Source organism: Rhinatrema bivittatum, chromosome 5 (assembly GCF_901001135.1).
Source record: "Rhinatrema bivittatum chromosome 5, aRhiBiv1.1, whole genome shotgun sequence".
Classification (NCBI taxonomy): Eukaryota; Metazoa; Chordata; class Amphibia; order Gymnophiona; family Rhinatrematidae; genus Rhinatrema; species Rhinatrema bivittatum.
Genome location: NC_042619.1, coordinates 252822118 through 252841468, shown reverse-complemented (window position 1 = coordinate 252841468; position 19351 = coordinate 252822118). Strand labels below are relative to the sequence as shown.

The 19351-nt window shown below is 48.2% G+C and overlaps 1 protein-coding gene across 3 annotated transcripts in view; it reads left to right on the top strand.

Annotated features, from left to right (window-relative positions):
• XPO7 (exportin 7) overlaps positions 1-19351 on the top strand; it is a 314334-nt gene that overhangs the window by 187328 nt on the left and 107655 nt on the right. For all 3 annotated transcript variants that reach the window (XR_003857049.1, XM_029603861.1, XM_029603860.1), the window contains 4 exons: positions 9221-9284; positions 9421-9529; positions 15880-15986; positions 16850-16938. Coding sequence is in view for 2 of the 3 variants with exons in the window: in XM_029603861.1 (XP_029459721.1) it covers positions 9221-9284; positions 9421-9529; positions 15880-15986; positions 16850-16938 (369 nt within the window). In the remaining variant the exon portion in view is untranslated. The remainder of the gene's footprint in view (positions 1-9220; positions 9285-9420; positions 9530-15879; positions 15987-16849; positions 16939-19351) is intronic.

The window sequence follows — 19351 nt, the reverse complement described above, 5'->3', positions numbered from 1 at the left end:
CTTTTTCTAGACCATCCAGAGGTAGAAACTCTCAGCGCTTCATCCCTTACAGGGCTCGCTACCAAGCACCTTGTTCTCAGGCCAGGAACCAGCCCTTTCGAGCTAAGCACAGCAAGAGGAGAACCGGCTCGGGTTCTGGTCCCGTCCGCAATCCCCATTGACAATCAACCGACCCACCCGGGGGTAGCAGCCATAGGGGGCATGCTAACCCTCTTCTACCGCAGGTGGGTCGAGATCACTTCGGACCAGTGGGTCCTCGCCATCATCCGAGAAGGGAATTACCTGGATTTTCTTCGGCTTCCGCCGGCCAAGTTTGTGGAATCTCCTTGTTCACCTCTCAAGAAGACGGCATTAGAAGTTACCTTGCAGAGGCTCCTGGCCCTAAAAGCCATAATCCCAGTGCCTGCAGGGGAGATAGATTCTGGGCATTATTCCATTTATTTCATAGTACCCAAGAAGGAGGGCACTTTCAGGCCCGTCCTGGACCTCAAGTCAGTCAACTGACACCTACGGGTCCCCAGCTTTCGCATGGAAACTCTGCGGTCTGTCAAGAATGCGGTACAGCCAGGGGAGTTTCTCACGGTGGCATACATCAACCGACAGGGCGGAACCAGAAGCCAACAAGTGTCCCTAGAGATAATTCCTCTGATGATTTGGGCAGAAGCAAATCTCCAGGACATCTCTGCCATCCACATCGCCGGGAAGGACAACACCACGGCAGACTTCCTCAGCAGAGAAAGCCTAAACCCGGGGGAATGGCAGCTGTCGCCCACAGCTTTTCAGATAATTGTGGATCAATGGGGAACACCAGCCATGGACCTATTAGCGGACAGGTCCAACGCTCAAGTTCCCAGATATTTCAGCCGCAGGCGGGATCCTTGGGCCCAGGGGATTGATGCCCTGGTACAGCCGTGGCCTCAGGGGATCCTGCTATACGCCTTTCCTCCATGGCCCCTGCTGGGCGCCATTGTACACAAGATTCAGCGGCACCGAGGCCTGGTTCTTCTAGTGGCCCCGGACTGGCCAAGAAGACCCTAGTACTCAGACATGAGAAGACTACTGGCAGGGAACCCTCTACCTCTGCCTCCATACAGGGACCTGCTACGGCAAGGCCCCATCCTCCACGAGGATCCGGCTCAATTCTCTTACGTTCTGGCCATTGAGAGGGCTAGACTGAAGAAAAGAGGATACTCGGAGCCGGTAATAGATACACTTCTCCGAGCACTTAAGTTCTCCACATCACTGACATATATCAGGGTCTGGAGAGTTTTTGAAGCCTGGTGCAACTCTCACAGCACCAATTCACATGCCGCTAAGATTCCTATCATTTTGGACTTCCTACAAGATGGACTTCAGAAGGGTCTGTCCCTCAGCTCCATCAAGGTTCAGGTAGCAGCGCTGTCTTGCTACGGCCCCAGGAGTGACGGCAACACCATTGCCAAACACCCAGACGTCTCACGTTTCCTGAAAGGAGTCAAACACATTCGCCCGCCACTGAAGTGGCCAGTGCCCCTGTGGATCCTCAACCTAGTATTGGACTTTCTAGCGGGATCCACCTTCAGGCACCTTCGAGGCCTGTCTCTCAGTTTGTTAACCTTGAAGATGGTGTTTTTGCTGGCTGTGTGTTCAGCACGCCGCATCTCAGAACTACAAGCATTATCCTGCCGTGATCCATTTCTCAGAATCACTCCAGAGGCTATCCATCTTCGCACAGTTCCATCCTTCTTACCCAAAGTGGTCTCACACTTTCACCTCAACCAAACCATATCCTTGCCTACCACGGAAGGTTTGAAGAAGTCGGAAGAAGGTCGAATGCTACGCCATTTCGACATCGGCAGACTGCTGTCCAGATACCTGGAAATGTCAGAAGCAGTACGAAAGACAGACCACCTGTTCGTCCTGCACAGCGGGAAGAAGCAAGGGGAAGCAGCCTCACGGCCAACCATCGCCCGCTGGATTAAAGAAGTTATCAAGGCAGCCTACGTAGAGGCGGGAAAACCACCGCCTCTACAGGTCAAGGCTCATTCTACCAGAGCACAATCGGCCTCTTGGGCAGAAACTATGCTGCTGTTGCCTGCAGAGATATGTAAAGCGGCGACGTGGTCCTCTCTCCATACCTTCTCCAGATTCTACCGTCTGTATGTCCAGGTCAGGGAGGACACAGCATTCGCGAGGGCAATCTTAAACTGTTTTTGGGCAGCCTCCCGCCCAGTCCGGGAGTAGTTTTTGTACATCCCATTTGTTTTGAGTCCATCTGCTACACACTAGGAAATGTTGAGATTACTTACCTGATAATCTCCTTTTCCTTAGTGTATGCAGATGGACTCAGCATCCCGCCCAGCTGCCGGTATACATGGGGATTCGCCGACTCATGGTAAGCCATGTTTTCTTATATAGGGCATCCACCCTGCCGGCTGTCGACGCCTTCCGGCTGAGTACACTGGCGGTCTCCAGCTACTACCAATTGGTCAGGGTAATCCTGTTCATTTAATCGATCGGTCAGTCACACATATATCCATAAAAGCTTTGCAAGGAAGATTACTGATTTGCTACACTTCCTGTGGGGGTATATGTACCCGTGCTGACGTCAGATCCGTCTCCAACTGCTAGCACGAGCACACTATACCCATTTGTTTTGAGTCCATCTGCATACAATAAGGAAAAGGAGATTATCAGGTAAGTAATCTCAACATTTAGAACATTTTCCACTATTTTTCCTGACACTGAAGTCAAGCTAACTGGTCTGTAGTTTCCCAGATCGCTCCTGGAGCCCTTTTTAAATATTGAGGTTACATTAGCCACCCTCCAGTCTTCAAGTACAATGGATGATTTTAATGATAGGTTACAAATTTTTACTAATAGGTCTTAAATTTCATTTTTGAGTTCCTTCAGAACTGTATACCATCCGGTCCAGGTGATTTACTACCAGGGGCGGATTGGCCTATCGGGGGATTGGGTATCCCCCGGTGGGCCGATCGCTACAGTCACGTGGTCTGCCGTGCTTGGCAGACCACATGATGTGTCCTGGGCCGGCCTGAGCGGCGAATACCCGGGCCGGTCTGACATCGTGAATCTGCCGCTGTTTACTACTCTTCAGTTTGTCAATCAGGTCTACCACATCTTCTAGGTTCACCGTGATTTGGTTCAGTCCATCTAAATCATTACCCATGAAAACCTTCTCCGGTATCTCCCCAACATCCTCTTCAGTAAACACTGAAGCAAAGAAATAGTTGACTCTTTCCACAATGGCCTTATTTTTTCTAAGGGCCCCTTTAACCCCTCGATCGTCTAACGGTCCAACTGACTCCCTTACAGGCTTTCTGCTTTGGATATATTTTTAAAAGTTTTTACTGAGAGTTTTTGCCTCTACTGCCAACTTCTTTTCAAATTCTCTCTTAGCCTGTCTTAGCTTCCAACCAGGCCTCCTGCATGGAGTTGGCAATTGCACCTGGGTCTGCTTCCCTTACAAGCTCCATCATAGGCCCTGTCAGGGAACTGATTCCCAAAACCTGGGTCTAGTCCATGTCCCCTACCATAGGAGGACACGTTGACTGGGGAAGAACTGGGATACCCAATGGGCTACTATTGAGAGTCCACTCCCCTACCCGATAGCTTTCCCATAAGACCACTTTTAAAAGTGCCGAAGAGCAGATCCTCTATCTGGCTTAACCCTTCGAGATCCCACAATTGGTCCTAAGATGGCCACTGAACCTGTAAGTGCCCAATTGTAAGTGTCCGAGCGAGAAAACCATTGCCTGCTCACAACTGGCTATTCCTTGGCCCTCATGCACCAACAGGAGATTCTGATAAATAGCAAAACTCCCCCCCACTATAACTGGAGAGCCGGAATGGCTGAAGCCGAGCACGTCCCACGGCATTTAACCTCCCGCATCCATTGAAAGCGATCGCAGTGGTGGGAAAACTCGCAAAGATGCTGCCAGCTTCAGCCCCACCCCCCCACCCCTCCGCTCACGGTGGAAACTATTCCCTGCTGTCTTTGAGCCAATGACACTTGCCCCATCACCGTGAACCACCTCCTCCTGCTCACTGTGGAAGCTAATCCAATTAGCGCTGCCCAATTGTAATGCTCGCGCCGAGCTAAATCTCACCGAAGCCTCAAACATGGCACTGGCCATAAATGCTTGCCCTGGTACAGGGGCTCCTGTTTCCCACTCCCAGTGGTAGAAATTACATGGTGCAGCGAATGCTTGACTGCTTGCATTGAGCTGGAACACTTTTTCTTCCCGCTCTCCTCAGCAATCAGTATAATGGCACCACCAAAACTGCCACTACTTGCGACGAGCGGGAACAGTTGAGACACCATGGGGACTTCCTTCCCGTTCCCAGCAGAGGCAATCCCAGTAGTGCTGCCAGATTAACGGGCTTGTGTCACACTGAAGCAGACACAAGGATGCTGCAGTCATCCTCTACCTACTTCCCATGGGAGAGACTCGCAAGGTGCCGCCTGCATCAACCACTTGTAGTTAGCAACAGTGCTGACTATAAAGCAAACAGTGCTTCATCGCACCTAGCCCTGAGCCGACAGATACACTCTCCACCTCCCCTTCGCTGACCTTAGCTAGCCGGCAACCTGCCTTGCGAATGGGACAGAATCCGCACTCCCTGCTCCAGACAGTCTATTTCTCCAAAACTTTTTTTTTTGTTTTTTTTTTGTTAACTTAGAATCAAATTAAAATAAGCTACTTCTCTGCCAACTGATTTGAGAAGCCACAGCGGAGTGCACAACAAAAGGGAGGAGAAGGAGAGGACTGAGGGAACTGGCACCACAGGATTTTGCATCTTTCAGTGTCCCATCTCAGCTAGAAATTAAACAAGAGATACTACCCTGCACCACCAGCCTTGTATCTGCACAAAAGGCCCAAAGCTGAACCATTCACCCTCTCGGAACTGCCTCTGATCCTCGGGATGGTCACAGAGGCATCAGCAATTCTCTGTCATCCCGCCACATCGCTGGCTGCATGGCCCTGCAACTCTTTTTTTTTTTTTTTAAGAACAAGAGAGGTTTTGCTCACGGCCCACCTCAAAGTTTTCATGTGCCACGTTCACCTCTCTACTTAAACCACACACAGATATGGCCCCATATATGGATATTCTAGCCAAATGGAACACTGCTTCTGGGATAACTTTGACCCCAACCAGACTGAAAAATTATTTTCAGAAAAATGTCAGAACTACTGAAAACATCAACCTGAGAGAGATGCAATTTAAATTTATCTGGCAACTCTATTTCTCTAATGTTTAAAGCCTTTCGCACAGGGGTGAGTTCATCCCCCCATGCTTAAAATGCGAGCTGGTGGACTGCTTTTGGTCCTGTCCCCGCATACAAGCCTTTTAGTTGTCAGTTGCCAAATACTGTTCTCAAGTTTGTAATTCTCATATACTTCTAGATGCTATGGTATGGCTGTTTGGAACCTATCCAGCTAATTTAAACTTGTTAACAACCTATCAAAAAACCTACCTAGACAAAGCTGGTCTGATAGCTAAGCAGATGATATTGAATGTTTGGATCTCTAAAGAACCCCCAAGTCTTACTCACTGGGTCAAGAGAATGATGCGTCTTGTCACCTTTGAGTATATGTTGGCAACCGCGCTCAGTATACACCGGCAAAGAGCGACAGAGCGTATCTGGTCTCCTTTTCTCCAACAACACCTGGCTGATCAGATCAAGCATTTATGCCTCCCAGTTGATAGGCCAACCTCTTCTAGTTCTTCTAGTTCTAATACGATTCCTTGATACCAGGATGGACATGGAGAATCTTTGGTTCTAAATGGTAGGCTTGGATTAGAATGGATTGGAATGTTTATTGTAATTCCTCAATGCATAGAGATGGAAGGATGGGGGGGGCGGGAGAAAAAAATATGCTCTCTTAATCATAGTTATTGATCCTGATAGATACACATTTACTATTCCAAGTTGTTTGGCATTCACCAACAGTGTATAGAATGGTGGATTCCTGGTTTAGCTACATGGCATTCCCTGGATACCTACCTTTGCCGTCCCATTGCTCCTTTAATAGTCAAAATTCCATGACTGCATACCATGCTGTACTACTGTTCTGCACAAGGACTACTTACATGATTAATGATTCAAATGTCATTCCTTTGTTATATCACATGAGAATGTTGTATAATGCTATTTGTTATACTTGTGTATCTTTTGAAAATGAATAAACATAATAAAAAAAAAAAACAAGAAAGGGAATACTTCCCTGCTGCTGACCATCAGATATGGATGAGAGGACTTCAGAGGGGATGAGGAAACTAGGACCCCTGGCTTTCAATCCTTCCGAACGCCACAGGCTAAGCCAGACCAGGGATCACCAATTCCCGCTCGCCTGGCTTGACCTGAGGGATGGCCCATGAAGGAACCTAGCACCTCAGGGAGCACATCTTCATCTATTTTCTATTTTCTCTTTTTTCTTTTCTTTTTTTCCTCTCTCTCTATTTCTGTTCCAGACTGCAGGTTTGCACCTCTACCATCTCCTGGAGACAGAGAAATACTGAGGAATTTCAGGTGGCACTCTCTGTTATGTAGCAGTGCCTGAAAAGTTTTTATTCTCTGCCTCCATCTGCTGATAGGGATGCAAAACCCACTTGTCTGGACTGATCTGGGGTATGAACAGGAAATTGTGTGTTCTTACACCTGCTCAGGTGGGGTATAGCTTTGATAAAGGAATACTGAAAGGCTTCAGGTGACACAGTGCCTTATGTAGGTCTTGAATGAGTAGATGTGACTCTGTTATTTACAATTTCGAATAATAGAAGGACTAGGGGGCATTCCATGAAGTTGGCAAGTAGCACATTTAAGACTAATCGGAGAAAATTCTTTTTCAGTCAACGCACAATAAAGCTCTGGAATTTGTTGCCAGAGGATGTGGTTAGTGCAGTTAGTATAGCTGGGTTCAAAAAAGGTTTGGATAAGTTCTTGGAGGAGAAGTCCATTAACGGCTATTAATCAAGTTTACTTAGGGAATAGACACTGCTATTAATTGCATCAGTAGTATGGGATCTTCTTAGTGTTTGGATAATTGCCAGGTTCTTGTGGCCTGGTTTGGCCTCTGTTGGAAATAGGATGCTGGGCTTGATGGACCCTTAGTCTGACCCAGCATGGCAATTTCTTATGTTCCAGCAAAGCTTTCATTCCCTATGTCTGTCTCTACTGGTAGGGGAGAAAAACCCAAGCATCTAAATTGGACTGGCCTGGCAGGACTCAAGGAAAGAAAATTAGCAGATAAGAAACCCAATTTTACCTTTGAGGCTTGGTCCTGACAAAGTTAAAAAGTTTTATTATATCTCTGTCCCTTTTAGCTAATGCAAGTAAATCAATGTTTTTTAAAGTTATACTTATTAAACTGATTTTTGCTATGTTTGCAAGAAAAAATAGAAACAAAAGTCAAGGCTTCCTAATTAGACTAAAACACCTGATCCTTGCTTATCAGTAACAAAATGTCCTGTGCTTGTAGATAATTATGATTAGAATTTAGGTCATGACCTAAGACATATGTTGCTAGAATAAAATGCAGAGATTAAACTGATTGGTCAAGCTGAAATAAAATGCTAGGTTTCGATATTTTGCTGAATCTTGCCAACTTTCAGGTCAATACAGTAAAGTGCGGCCGCGGTTACCCTGCTCCTAACCCGCTTTCTACCCACTTTTTGGCTGTGTTAGTCCAACCCGCGATACACTATCCCCTTTAACCTACTCTTACCGCGTCCTTAAATCACCGGGTAACCCGCCCGCGGCATGTATATTACATGTAAATGATCGAATTAGCTATTCCCTCCCATACAGTAACGTGCGCCCCGACTATCGCTTTTTTACCCTGCCGTTTTGCCGCGTGTTTAACCTGCTAACTTACCGCCTACCCTTACTCCTGCGTTAGAGGCAGGGGTAAGGGTAGGCGGCAAACTTTCCCCCAGCCCCCGCTCACCTGCCCTGGCCGCGTCCATGGGTGCTGGTCTCCAGGGCAGCCCCAGTCCTCTCCCCTCCTCCCGAAGCAACGAAAGCGGAAAAAAGCGAAAAAAAAAAAGTTGCAAGAGAGAGAGGGCAGAGAGGACAGGCAATCCTACGCTCGGGATTGCCAGTCCTCTCTCCCCTCCTCCCGAAGCAAGGCGCGAAAAGCAGCCTTGCTTCGGGAGGAGGGGAGAGAGGACTGGCGGTGTAAAGCAACGAAGCGACTTACTTTTTTTGCAGCCCCCCTCTGGAGACTGACATCGGCGAAGATGACCGTGGCTCCCCTGCCTCCAGCTGCCCGTGCGATGCGTCCATCTTCGCGGGCAGCTGGAGGCAGGGGAGCCGCGGTCGTCTTCACCAATGTCAGTCTCCGGAGGGGGGCTGCAAAAAAAGTAAGTCGCTTCGTTGCTTTACACTGCCAGTCCTCTCTCCCCTCCTCCCGAAGCAAGGCGCGAAAAGCAGCCTTGCTTCGGGAGGAGGGGAGAGAGGACTGGCAATCCCGAGTGTAGGATTGCCCGTCCTCTCTCCCCTCTCTCTCTTGCTACTTTTTTTTTTCGCTTTTTCAATTTTTTCCGCTTTCGTTGCTTGCTTCGGGAGGAGGGGAGAGAGGACTGGCAATCCCGAGCGTCTGAGAACCGTCCACTTCTGGTACCTGTCATTTCAAATGACATTTGAAATGACAGATATCAGCGTGTCCGTGAAGCATTAGGCCAGCGCACCCAGGATACTGTATAGCGCTCTATACAGTAAAATGGGTTGCGCGGGCCTAACGCTTCACGGACGGTTCTTAGACGCAGCTTGCATTTACAAGCTATTTACATACAGTATCGAGCGGTAGGTGAGCTGGACTGTGTGTGCGGCAACCGCGGGTGCGCCCGGCACTAACGCAGCTCTTCCTACCGTTCCTTACTGTATCGGCCTGAATGTATGTAGCGACAATGTATGTCTTGCTGTATGTAATGAACTTTGGAATGCCCACTGTTTGAAATATGGCCTTCTCCATGTGATATTGAAATATTACATGTAAAATAAAATTGGATCATTGTACTGAAACTGATTCATCTTCATCTATTTTTGTGGAGTGAATAAGAGGAAAAAGATAAAAATCTCCATAGTCCCCTTCTGTTTATATGGGGGTGACATAATTGTCTTTGGAGCTCCTGATTCTGCATTCATGGAGTTGAGGTTGCATTGCTGTAATTTGTTGCATTTCTTGCCTTGCCTTTTCCTTAACTTTCTTCATACTTACAGCAGTGTTAGAAAATTGGTGAAGCTTAGCGCAGTACAGTTCATGCTGAACAATCATACGGTAAGTTTACCTGTTCCCTGCACATGTTCTTTCTAGCAGTTTACATATTCATTTGAATATTAATTTACACAATCCCTGGTGCTGATATACCTTGGCTATCCTCATGTAATCATATATTTCATATTTCTGTCCACAGAGTGAGCACTTTTCCTTCTTGGGCATCAACAATCAATCAAATCTGACCGACATGAGGTGTCGGACAACTTTTTACACAGCGCTGGGACGCCTACTAATGGTGGATTTAGGTAAATTCATTCTGCATTTCCTGGTCATGTTTGTTGCTGACAGTTTCAAAATTTAAATATCTTGAAATCAACACCAGCCTGCAATAGTCCAAGGTAAGCAAGAATGGAAGTGATCAGAAATTGGTGTATTCTCACAGGACAAGCAGGACGGTAGTCCTCACATATGGGTGACATCATCAGGATGGAGCCCAATCACGGAATACTTTTGTCAAAGTTTCTAGAACTTTGACTGGCACCTTCTGGGCATGCCCAGCATGGCACTAACCCTGCATCCAGCAGGGTTCTCCCTTTAGTTTCTTTTTTTTTTTCTGCGCAGCTTTGGCCACGCGGATTAGGAGCTCTCAAGTTCTGACAGGAAATTTCTTTTCAGGAATTCTTTGCAAATTTGCAAAAGTTTATACCCCTTTGGGGTCTCCCTTCGCCGCTGTCGATAGCCACGTCTGCACGGTAGGTTTTGCCCCGTTTTTCGGTCGGTTCCCATCAGGGACCTATATAGGCCTCACTGGCACCGACCGCAACCGGCCTAAATTTTCGACGGCAATGATGGCGACGGGTTTTTCGTCGATGCCCTGACTGTCCTAGGACAATGTCGATCACGGACCCTCATTTGGTCTGTGTCCTTTGTCTGGGCCTGACGCACGACGTGGATTCATGTACCAATTGCATCCAGATGTCACCGAAAGGCCGTCGGCTGCATCTGGAGAAAATGGCGCTCTTATTCCATACAAAGCAGCACCCGCCATCCCAGACTTCATCGACGCCGTCACTGGCAAAACCGTGCCATCGATCCGATACCGATGACTCTGTCGGTGTCATAAGTCTTCGGCGTCCCCGTCTTCTGTGCCAGATACAGGTAAGGCCGAGCACCGTGAGAAGCACCGGCATAGACATCGTAAATCTATGCCATCGACATCAGGGACATCGGTGGCTTCATAGTCTGGGATCGAGCCACTGAGGAAGAAGCCCTGGGCTGAGGAACCTCAACCCTCCTCTAAGCCGGATGCACAGAGGCGTTCTCCCCCTTCAGTGGGTGCGGCAGCCGAGACTACACTGGGACTGGTGGACCCTCCGGCGATGCCTGCCATGCCTCCTGCTCCGGACCTGGGGTTCACCACTCCTGCGCTCTATGAGGAATTGCACCGGATGGTGCAAGAGGTGGTGGTTCAGGCTATCCAGAGCCTTCCGAGGCCATTGACACCGGCACCGGTTCCTGCACCGGTGCCACCGGTGCTTGTTCCTCTCCTTGACAAGCTGGACGTCCTCATCAGTGCCCTGCCGATGGCACCGGGTAAATCACAGATTCCGATGGTTCCTTTGCCCCATTCCTCTCTCCTCGGATGAGGAGTCATCATCGATGCCGGAGCCCGTTCCGGGACCTTCTGGAGCAAGTGCACCGAGGCGCCCGGCGAAGTCACTGATGCCATCAATGCCTTTTTGTCCCTCACCGATGCTGGGCCTGGTGCCATCGATGCTGGCACAAATACCCTCTGTGCCAAGACCTCCTCCGGCCAGGGGAGGTCCTTCTTTACCGCCTGGACCCCACTGTTGGATGCCGGAGATCAGCTTTATAATCCACGGACAGAAGATTCTTCTGATTCCCAGGATTCTATCGATGTTCCATCGGAGCCATCGCCGCCTGAGGAGAGGCATAAGTCTCCACCGGAGGACCTCTCCTTTATTAATTGCATAAGGGAGATGGTGGAGACTATTCCATTCACACTACAAACTGAAGAAGACTCCAGGCATAAAATGCTGGAGGTCCTTCAGTTTCTGGATCCTCCAAAAGAGATAATGTCGATTCCAGTACATGACGTTCTACTGGATCTTCTGCAGTGCAACTGGGAACATCCCAGGACAGTCTCTTCTGTTAATCGCAAGATGGATGCGACTTATTTGGTGCAGCCGTCTCCTGGTTTCCAAAAAACACAGTTGGCGCATCATTCATTGGTGGTGGAGTCCACCCAGAAGAGGGCTAAACGTCCAAAACCTCATTCTTCAGCACCTACCGGGAAGGAGCAAAAGTTCCTGGATGCTTTTGGGCGCAGAGTTTTCCATGGCTCTATGCTCATCTCTCGTATTGCGGCGTATCAGTTGTATATGACCCAATACAACAAATCTTTTCAAGCAGTTGCAGGAATTTGGGGAATCTCTCCCGGAGCAACTTCAAGATCAACTGAATTCCATTATCAAAAAAGGCTTCGATGCAGGTAAGCATGAAGTCAGGTCAGCTTATGACATTTTTGAAACAGCGTCCAGATTGTCAGCAGCTGAAATAAGTACGAGGTGTTGGGCCTGGCTAAAATCCTTGGATCTATGCCTGGAAGTTCAAGACCGTTTGGCAAATCTCCCCTGTACAGGGGACAATCTCTTTGGAGAAAAGATCCAGGAAACCATTGCACAGCTGAAGGATCATAATGAAACGCTCCGACAGCTCTCCGCTGCTCATGCTGATTTTTCTGCCTCTTCTAAACGGTCGTTTAGGAGAGAGGCGAAGAGACTGGCTTACAAGGCCTGAAGGTACTATCCTCCTCCTGCATGGTCTCGTCCATCCAGACCTTTCCAGAAGCCTCCACCATGACAACCCAGGACTCAGAAGCCACAGCCACCTGCACAACTTGGTCCTGCCTCGGGGTTTTGACTCCCCGTTAGAGAGCGACTGTCATATTCCCCCTCTGCCATCTCTACCGGTCGGCGACCGACTCTGCCACTTTACCACCAAGTGGATAAGTGTCACCACGGACCACTGGGTCCATTCGGTCGTAGCTCAATGTTACATCTAAACTTCCTTACTGTACCACCGGACTCTCCACCTAGGCCGGGGTGGACGTCCTCCGCCCACTCTCATCTCCTACAAGGGGAAATAACTTCCCTCCTGCAAGCCAATGCCATAGAACCAGTTCCTCCTTTCCAAAGGGGACAGGGCTTCTACTCCCAATACTTCTTAATACCAAAAAAGACGGGAGGCATTCGCCCCATATTAGACCTTCGTGCCCTAAACAAACATCTTCGGAAAGAGAAGTTTCGGATGGTAACCTTAGGCTCCTTACTACCGCTTCTCCAACAGAGGGATTGGCTTTGCTCTCTAGATCTCAGACGCGAACATGCACATAGCCATTACTCCGTCTCACAGAAAGTACCTCCGGCTCCTTGTCGGAAACAGACATTTCCAATACTGAGTGCTTCCCTTCAGCCTGGCATCAACCCCTCGTGTCTTCACGAAATGCTTGGAAGTAGTAGCCGCATATTTAAGAGGACTAGGCACTCACATCTATCCTTATCTAGATGACTGGTTACTGAGTGCTCAGTCTTCGGAGGCAGTTCTTCACTTCATCTTACTGTGCGGCTTCTACTGTCCTTGGGATTTCTAATCAATTATCAGAAATCCCATCTGACTCCATCTGAAGTTCTCTCCTTTATCGGAGCGGATCTCGACACTATCCAGGCAAAGGCTTTTCTTCCCAGGGACCGAGCTCATACACTAGTGGGTCTGGCGCGCACTGTGCAGTCTCGTCGAATCACGACTGCTCGTCATGTCCTCGTCTTGCTGGGACATATGGCGTCCTCAGTCCATGTCACCCCAATGGCTCGACTTGCCATGTGCGTAACGCAGTGGACATTAAAATCTGAGTGGTCACAGGCACATCATTCAGTGTCCAACATAGTCCATGTCACCAGGCAGCTTCGTCTCTCACTGGTGTGGTGGATCCAAGAGTCCCACCTGCTCAAAGGGCTGCTGTTTCAAGCTTCAGAACCTCAGATAATCTTAACAACCGATGCTTCCATCCTAGGTTGGGGAGCACATGTCAACCACCTGCAGACTCAGGGAACCTAGTCTGCAGAAGAGGCACGACATCAAATAAACTTTCTGGAGCTCTGAGCGATCAGATATGCCCTTTGCGCTTTCAAGGATTGCTTATCCAACAAAACAATCCTGATTAAACGGACAATCAGGTAGCGATGTGGTACATTAACAAGCAGGGAGGGGACCGGTTCCTACCTCCTATGTCAGGAAGTAGCACAAATTTGGGCCTTAGCTCTCTCTCAGGCCATGCTACTGAGAGCGACCTACCTGGTGGGTGTGGACAATGTTCTAGCGGACAGACTCAGTCGTACGTTTCAGCCCCGCGTTGGCGAACTGGATATTTCAGAAGTGGGGGTATCCGAGCATCGACCTCTTTGCATCGATTCACAATCACAAGGTGGAGAACTTCTGTTCCCTACATTGCAATCACAAAACACCACGGGATACTTTCGCCCTTTCCTGGGCGACAGGCCTCCTCTCTGCCTACCCACCACTTCCTCTCATCAGCAAGACTCTCATGAAGTTACGCAGGGACAGGGGTCTAATGATTCTAATAGCCCCCTCCTGGCCACGACAGGTATGGTTTCCCATCCTTCGCGACCTCTCAGTCCGTCCACAAATACGACTAGGCACAGATCCGTCCCTGATATCTCAGAGCGGACAGTTGCGCCCTCCCAACCTTCAGGCCTTGTCACTGACGACTTGGATGTTGAAAGGCTAATCTTGCGGCCTCTCAATCTTTCGGACTCTGTATCCCAGTTCTGATAACTTCACGAAAGCCTTCTACTAGAAAATCTTACCATTCTAAATGGAAAAGGTTTTCATTTTGGTGCACTTCAAAGGAGTTAGACCCTTTTACCTGCCCCACAACTCAGTTTTTAGACTATCTCTGGCACCTTTCGGAGTCGGGTTTACAAACTTCCTTCATTAGAGTACATGTCAGTGCGGTGGCCGCCTTCCATAAGGGTACAGGGGATGACTATTTCATCACAACCCTTAGTAGTATGCTTTATGAAGGACTTGCTTCACCTCAAGCCCCCTCTCCATCCCCCGGCCCCGGCTTGGGACCTTAATGTGGTTTTAGCGAGACTCATGAAACCTCCGTTTGAGCCTCTGCACTCCTGCGAGTTACATTTCACTTGGAAGGTACTTTTCCTTTTAGCTTTGACGTCTGCCCGCAGGATCAGTGAGCTACAAGCACTGGTGACATACCCCCCTTACACAAAATTTCTTCATGATCAGGTGGTCCTTCGCACTCATCCTAAATTTCTGCCGAAAATAATTTGAGTTCCATTTAAATCCATCTATAGTTTTGCCTACTTTCTTTCCAAAACCCCACTCACATCCAGGTGAGCGGGCTCTGCATTCCTTGGACTGCAACGTGCATTAGCCTTTTATTTGGAACGCACTGCAGGCCGTAGGAAGTCCACCCAGCTATTTATCTCTTTTGATCCAATTAAACTGGGTATCCCGGTGGGAAAGCAGACCCTGTCGTCCTGGTTGTATTTCCTTCTGCTACCAACAAGCAGGCCTTCCGTTACAGGAACGCGTTAAAGCGCACTCCATTCGAGCAATGGCAACGTCTGTAGCAAATCTTTGGTCTGTGCCTCTTGCTGACATCTGCAAGGCTGCTACTTGGAGTTCTCTCAATACCTTCACAGCCCACTATTGCCTGGACAAAGCTGGCGCACAAGATTCTCTTTTTGGCCAGTCAGTTCTGCGCAATTTGTTTTCAGCTTAATACCCAACTTCCTACAATGACCCACTGGGATTTTCAGGCTGCCCGTTTCCAAAAATCACCCCTGTTGTTGTGCCTTTTGCACATTTTTTGACATTTTTGGTACATGCGCGGGCATCCTCAGCTCATTATTCACCCATATGTGAGGACTACCATCCTGCTTGTCTTGTGAGAAAGAGTTGCTTACCTGTAACAGGTGTTCCCACAGGACAGCAGGATGTTAGTCCTCACGAAACCCAACCGCCACCCTGCGGGTGGCGGGTGGGTGCTTGCGATTTGTTTTATTTTTCACACGCTATTTTTACTATAAATGAGACTGAAGGGAGACCCCTGCTGGATGCAGGGTTAGTGCCATGCTGGGCATGCCCAGTAGGTGCCAGTCAAAGTTCTAGAAACTTTGACAAAAGTATTCCATGATTGGGCTCCATCCTGATGATGTCACCCATATGTGAGGACTAACATCCTGCTGTCCTGTGAGAACCTGTTACAGGTAAGCAACTCTGATATAGTCTTAGACTTGATTCTTGCAAGAGACTAAAAATGTGGGAGTTCAGCCTTTATATAGCACCATACTTCATCTTTTTGTTCATGTCTCTGCACCTGCTATGCTGTAGAGTGGCCCTTCAATTACATGGAATTAGCAACAGAATCAGGGCACTAATTCCATATTCTTTTGTGAGGGAAGAGGCCACAGTAAATTTTGTGCTTCCAGTGCAGGAAGGAGAATGTATAGTAATAGCAAATTGTGATCTTATTGAGCAGAGATTTGTTGGTGACTTTTAAAATGGTAACCCACTTGCTTTCTCTCAGGAGAAGATGAAGACCAGTTTGAGCAGTTCATGCTGCCTCTCACAGCTGCCTTTGAGGCTGTGGCACAGATGTTCAGCACCAACACATTCAATGAGCAAGAAGCAAAAGTGAGTCCCTGCTGCTAGCATCTGACTGCTCTTCCTATGTTGGGAATGTTCAGATTTCCAGCCTTCCAGATGTTGTGCACATATAGACTCCATCTTTTGTACTGATGCTAGTATGGAAGCCAGTTCTCTGTTATGACTTTTAGAATAAAGACATAGAAGGGAAGAGCTGAGAACAAGGCGTAGAACCTTCCAAGAAAGAGAGTACAGTTCATGTCCAGTGGATTTGAACATGGTGCACTGCAGTACAAGAAGGGCATGTCTTAACCTACCAACTGTTCGTTTTTCTCCAAACCCCTGCCTGCAAGGTGATTTTCATAGGACACAAAGCTGCAGGTCATGGGAAACAGGTCAATGCATCCAAGATTTTTACAATGAAAAGCCGCCTTCCATTGCTTTCAGTGTTTTCCTTGTCTGCTGGAGCCAGTGCTGCTTATCACTGCCTTACTTTACCATATTTGTTGTTAACCTATGTCACCTTGATGCTTGAACTTAATTTGGTATTATTTCTGTGGAGAAATAAAAAGGTTATAGATTTCAGAATGTAACTGGATTTAACCACTGGCCTAGAACCCCCTTAGTTCCTGAAATTTTGTAGTCTGTAATTAGCAGGGTCCACTGAGAAGGCTGCTTTGATTTCTGTACAGTCCCGATGTAAACTCTTTCAACAGGGATTCGGCCATATGCATTCTTTCTCTTCTAAGTTTGTACTGTTGCCTTGGGCTGTTGACCGAGAGAAGTGCATAACAATCTTTGAGCCCTTGCATTCCCAGGTACAAGCTGCTGCACTACAGTGTGAGGAGTTCAAAGTATGTGTTTTTATGTATTTATTTTGCTTATAGTATGTTTGCTTACTTTCTTTGCAGAGAACCTTAGTTGGTTTGGTGAGAGACCTGAGGGGAATCGCTTTTGCCTTCAATGCAAAGACCAGCTTCATGATGCTCTTTGATTGGATGTATCCTGCCCTGTCTGCCTCTGGTCCCTGTGGAGCCCTAGTACAGCCTGGAATCAGTAGCAGAGGCAGTCTTTGCCTGTCGATCTGCTTCCCAGTGCCTTCATGCCCTGAACCTCTTCAAAACAGTATCACTTGCATATTTCTTAACTTGGCATTGCTTTTTTTTTTTTAAACTGCTTTTCCCCTGATATTTACTGCACTCTCTTCCAGTTTTTCCTAGGCTTTGTATGTACACCTTCTGGTCCAAATGACTGTGTTAAGTCCTTTTTTCGGTCAATAAGTAGGATGAATTAGCCATTATGAGTGGGTAATGTCATGCTACAGCACCAAAAGGACCGATGTCTCCAAGCTAGTAGCTTTGAGCTTTACTGAGCATATGCTGGTGTTGCCTTGTGAATCTCTTCTGTCATATTTTATCTGAGCACAACAGACATAAACTGACTATTTATTTTCTGAAAAAATCCTTAAAAACCTTTTCAATTCAATAATTTTACTTCAGTTTTCTTCTTTTCTTCTTAAGTTGCCTCTCTGCCTCTGCAGTCCCACAACAGAATGTTTCAATACTACAAAAAAACAAACAAAACAACTTAAGGACAAGTAGCCTTCTCTTCCACCATGTCCAGTCAGAAGAAGAAAGCAACTCCGTTGAGTAGTTTCAAAAGTTGTATTTGTGGGAAGATTATTTCCCTCACTATCAGCTATGAATTACCAATGCCTTGGCCTGGAACGTGACCAGAAGAGCTGCTATGCCTGTGGATGAATGTCCATCTGCTCGCAGAAGTCCATGGCACTTCGCATCGAGGAACTGTGTGAATCTCTCCAAAGTCACAGTAGGTCCTCATCCTGCAGTGCAGCTTCGATTGCCTCACTGGGAAAGGAGTTAAGCAGAAGCTCCTCAAACACTCCCTTGTCAACTGAGGCCAAAGCCCCAGGGACTAGTTTCACTGACCACCCTGCATTGAAGACAAAGTGGCATCAATCCTGGAGCCATCACAGCCTGCATTGAAGAAGCAAAAACATTCTAAGTGCAGTGTATCAACTTGCTCGATACATTTTTCCTGTTTGTACTCCAGATCAATCCAGACAAGTGGGTTTTGCGACCCTACCAGTAGTTGGAGGCAGAGAACTAAAAACCTTGAGGCACTACTGCATAACTGAGAGTGCCACCTGCAGTCCCTCAATTTTTGTCTCCAGCAGATGGTAGAGGTGCAAACTTGCAGTTAAGGAAAAAGAAGGGACAGAAAAAAAGTAAGACTCTTCCTGAGGTGTTAGATTTTTTCGTGGGCCATCCCTCAGGTTGATAATCCCTGATCAGCTTTAGCCCGCAGCAGATCCAGGGGTCTGATAGCCAGGGATCCTGGTTCCCTCTTATCCCCTGAAAGCTCCTTCCCAGAGGTGTTGCCAGTAGTAGGGAAGAATTCCTTTTTTTTTTTCCTTGAATTTCTTCCTTTGCTGTGGCTGCTGTTTAAAAAAAAAAAAGTTACATTTTCTTTCAGCAGCAATTACTTGGGCTGTTTCTGGTTTGATCATCGCTCCAATGATCCAGGCCTGAGCTGGAAAAGGGAGCAGTGTAGCTCCCCTGTTCGCAGCTTCTGGCTGCTCGGGGAGCCGGAGGCTGCATTGGGCCGTGTTCCCCTCCTCTCCTGCACACTGCGATCATGCGGCTTCTGTTCCTCTGCAGCAGGCCTGGCTGCATGGAGACAAGATGGCTCCGACAGTGATTTCCTAGCTTGGGAAAGCTTTGGGCTGCTTGGGGAGGCAGAGGCTGCGTTGGGCTGTGTTCCCCCTCCTCTCCCGGCACACTGCAATTATGTGGCTTGTATCCTCTGCAGCAGGCCGAACCACGTGGAGACAAGATAGCGCAAACAGCGGTTTCCTAGTGTGGGAAAGCTTGTCAGGCCAGCGGTCTGGCTCTGGGACAGCTGAATGCAGCAGCGCTATGCCATGATTCGTTTCTGGAGGGGAGAGGCCATCTGGGGGGAACGAGGCTGGAAGGAGAGCCACAGGTTCCTGTCAAGATAAATACTGGGATCCTAAACAGCCTGTCAGGCAAGAGAAGGGCTACAGCTTGGAAGGTGTTGGACTCCCGGGTGCCCAGGGATTCCCCTCCCCCATTGTCTCCAGCAGTCATGTTGGGGGAGGAGATACGAACTCTGGGGCAGACAGGGGAGAGGATGATGTGGAGTTTTCCTCAGTTTATCTTATGCATAAATCCTTTTTAACCAGGAAAAGCACTGGCTATAAAAGGCATTTCTGTCAGCTGTCTCATACTGCTGCAAAGAGGCAGAGGGGGGCTCCTTGGCCAGGGGGTCAAGGGGACCTCCTTCACTGGCTGGGTCTGGACCATCCTGAGGGGCCTGGCGGTTCAGATGATTTGGACCTGGATGACCCGGAAGATGGTTTTGGGATTGGT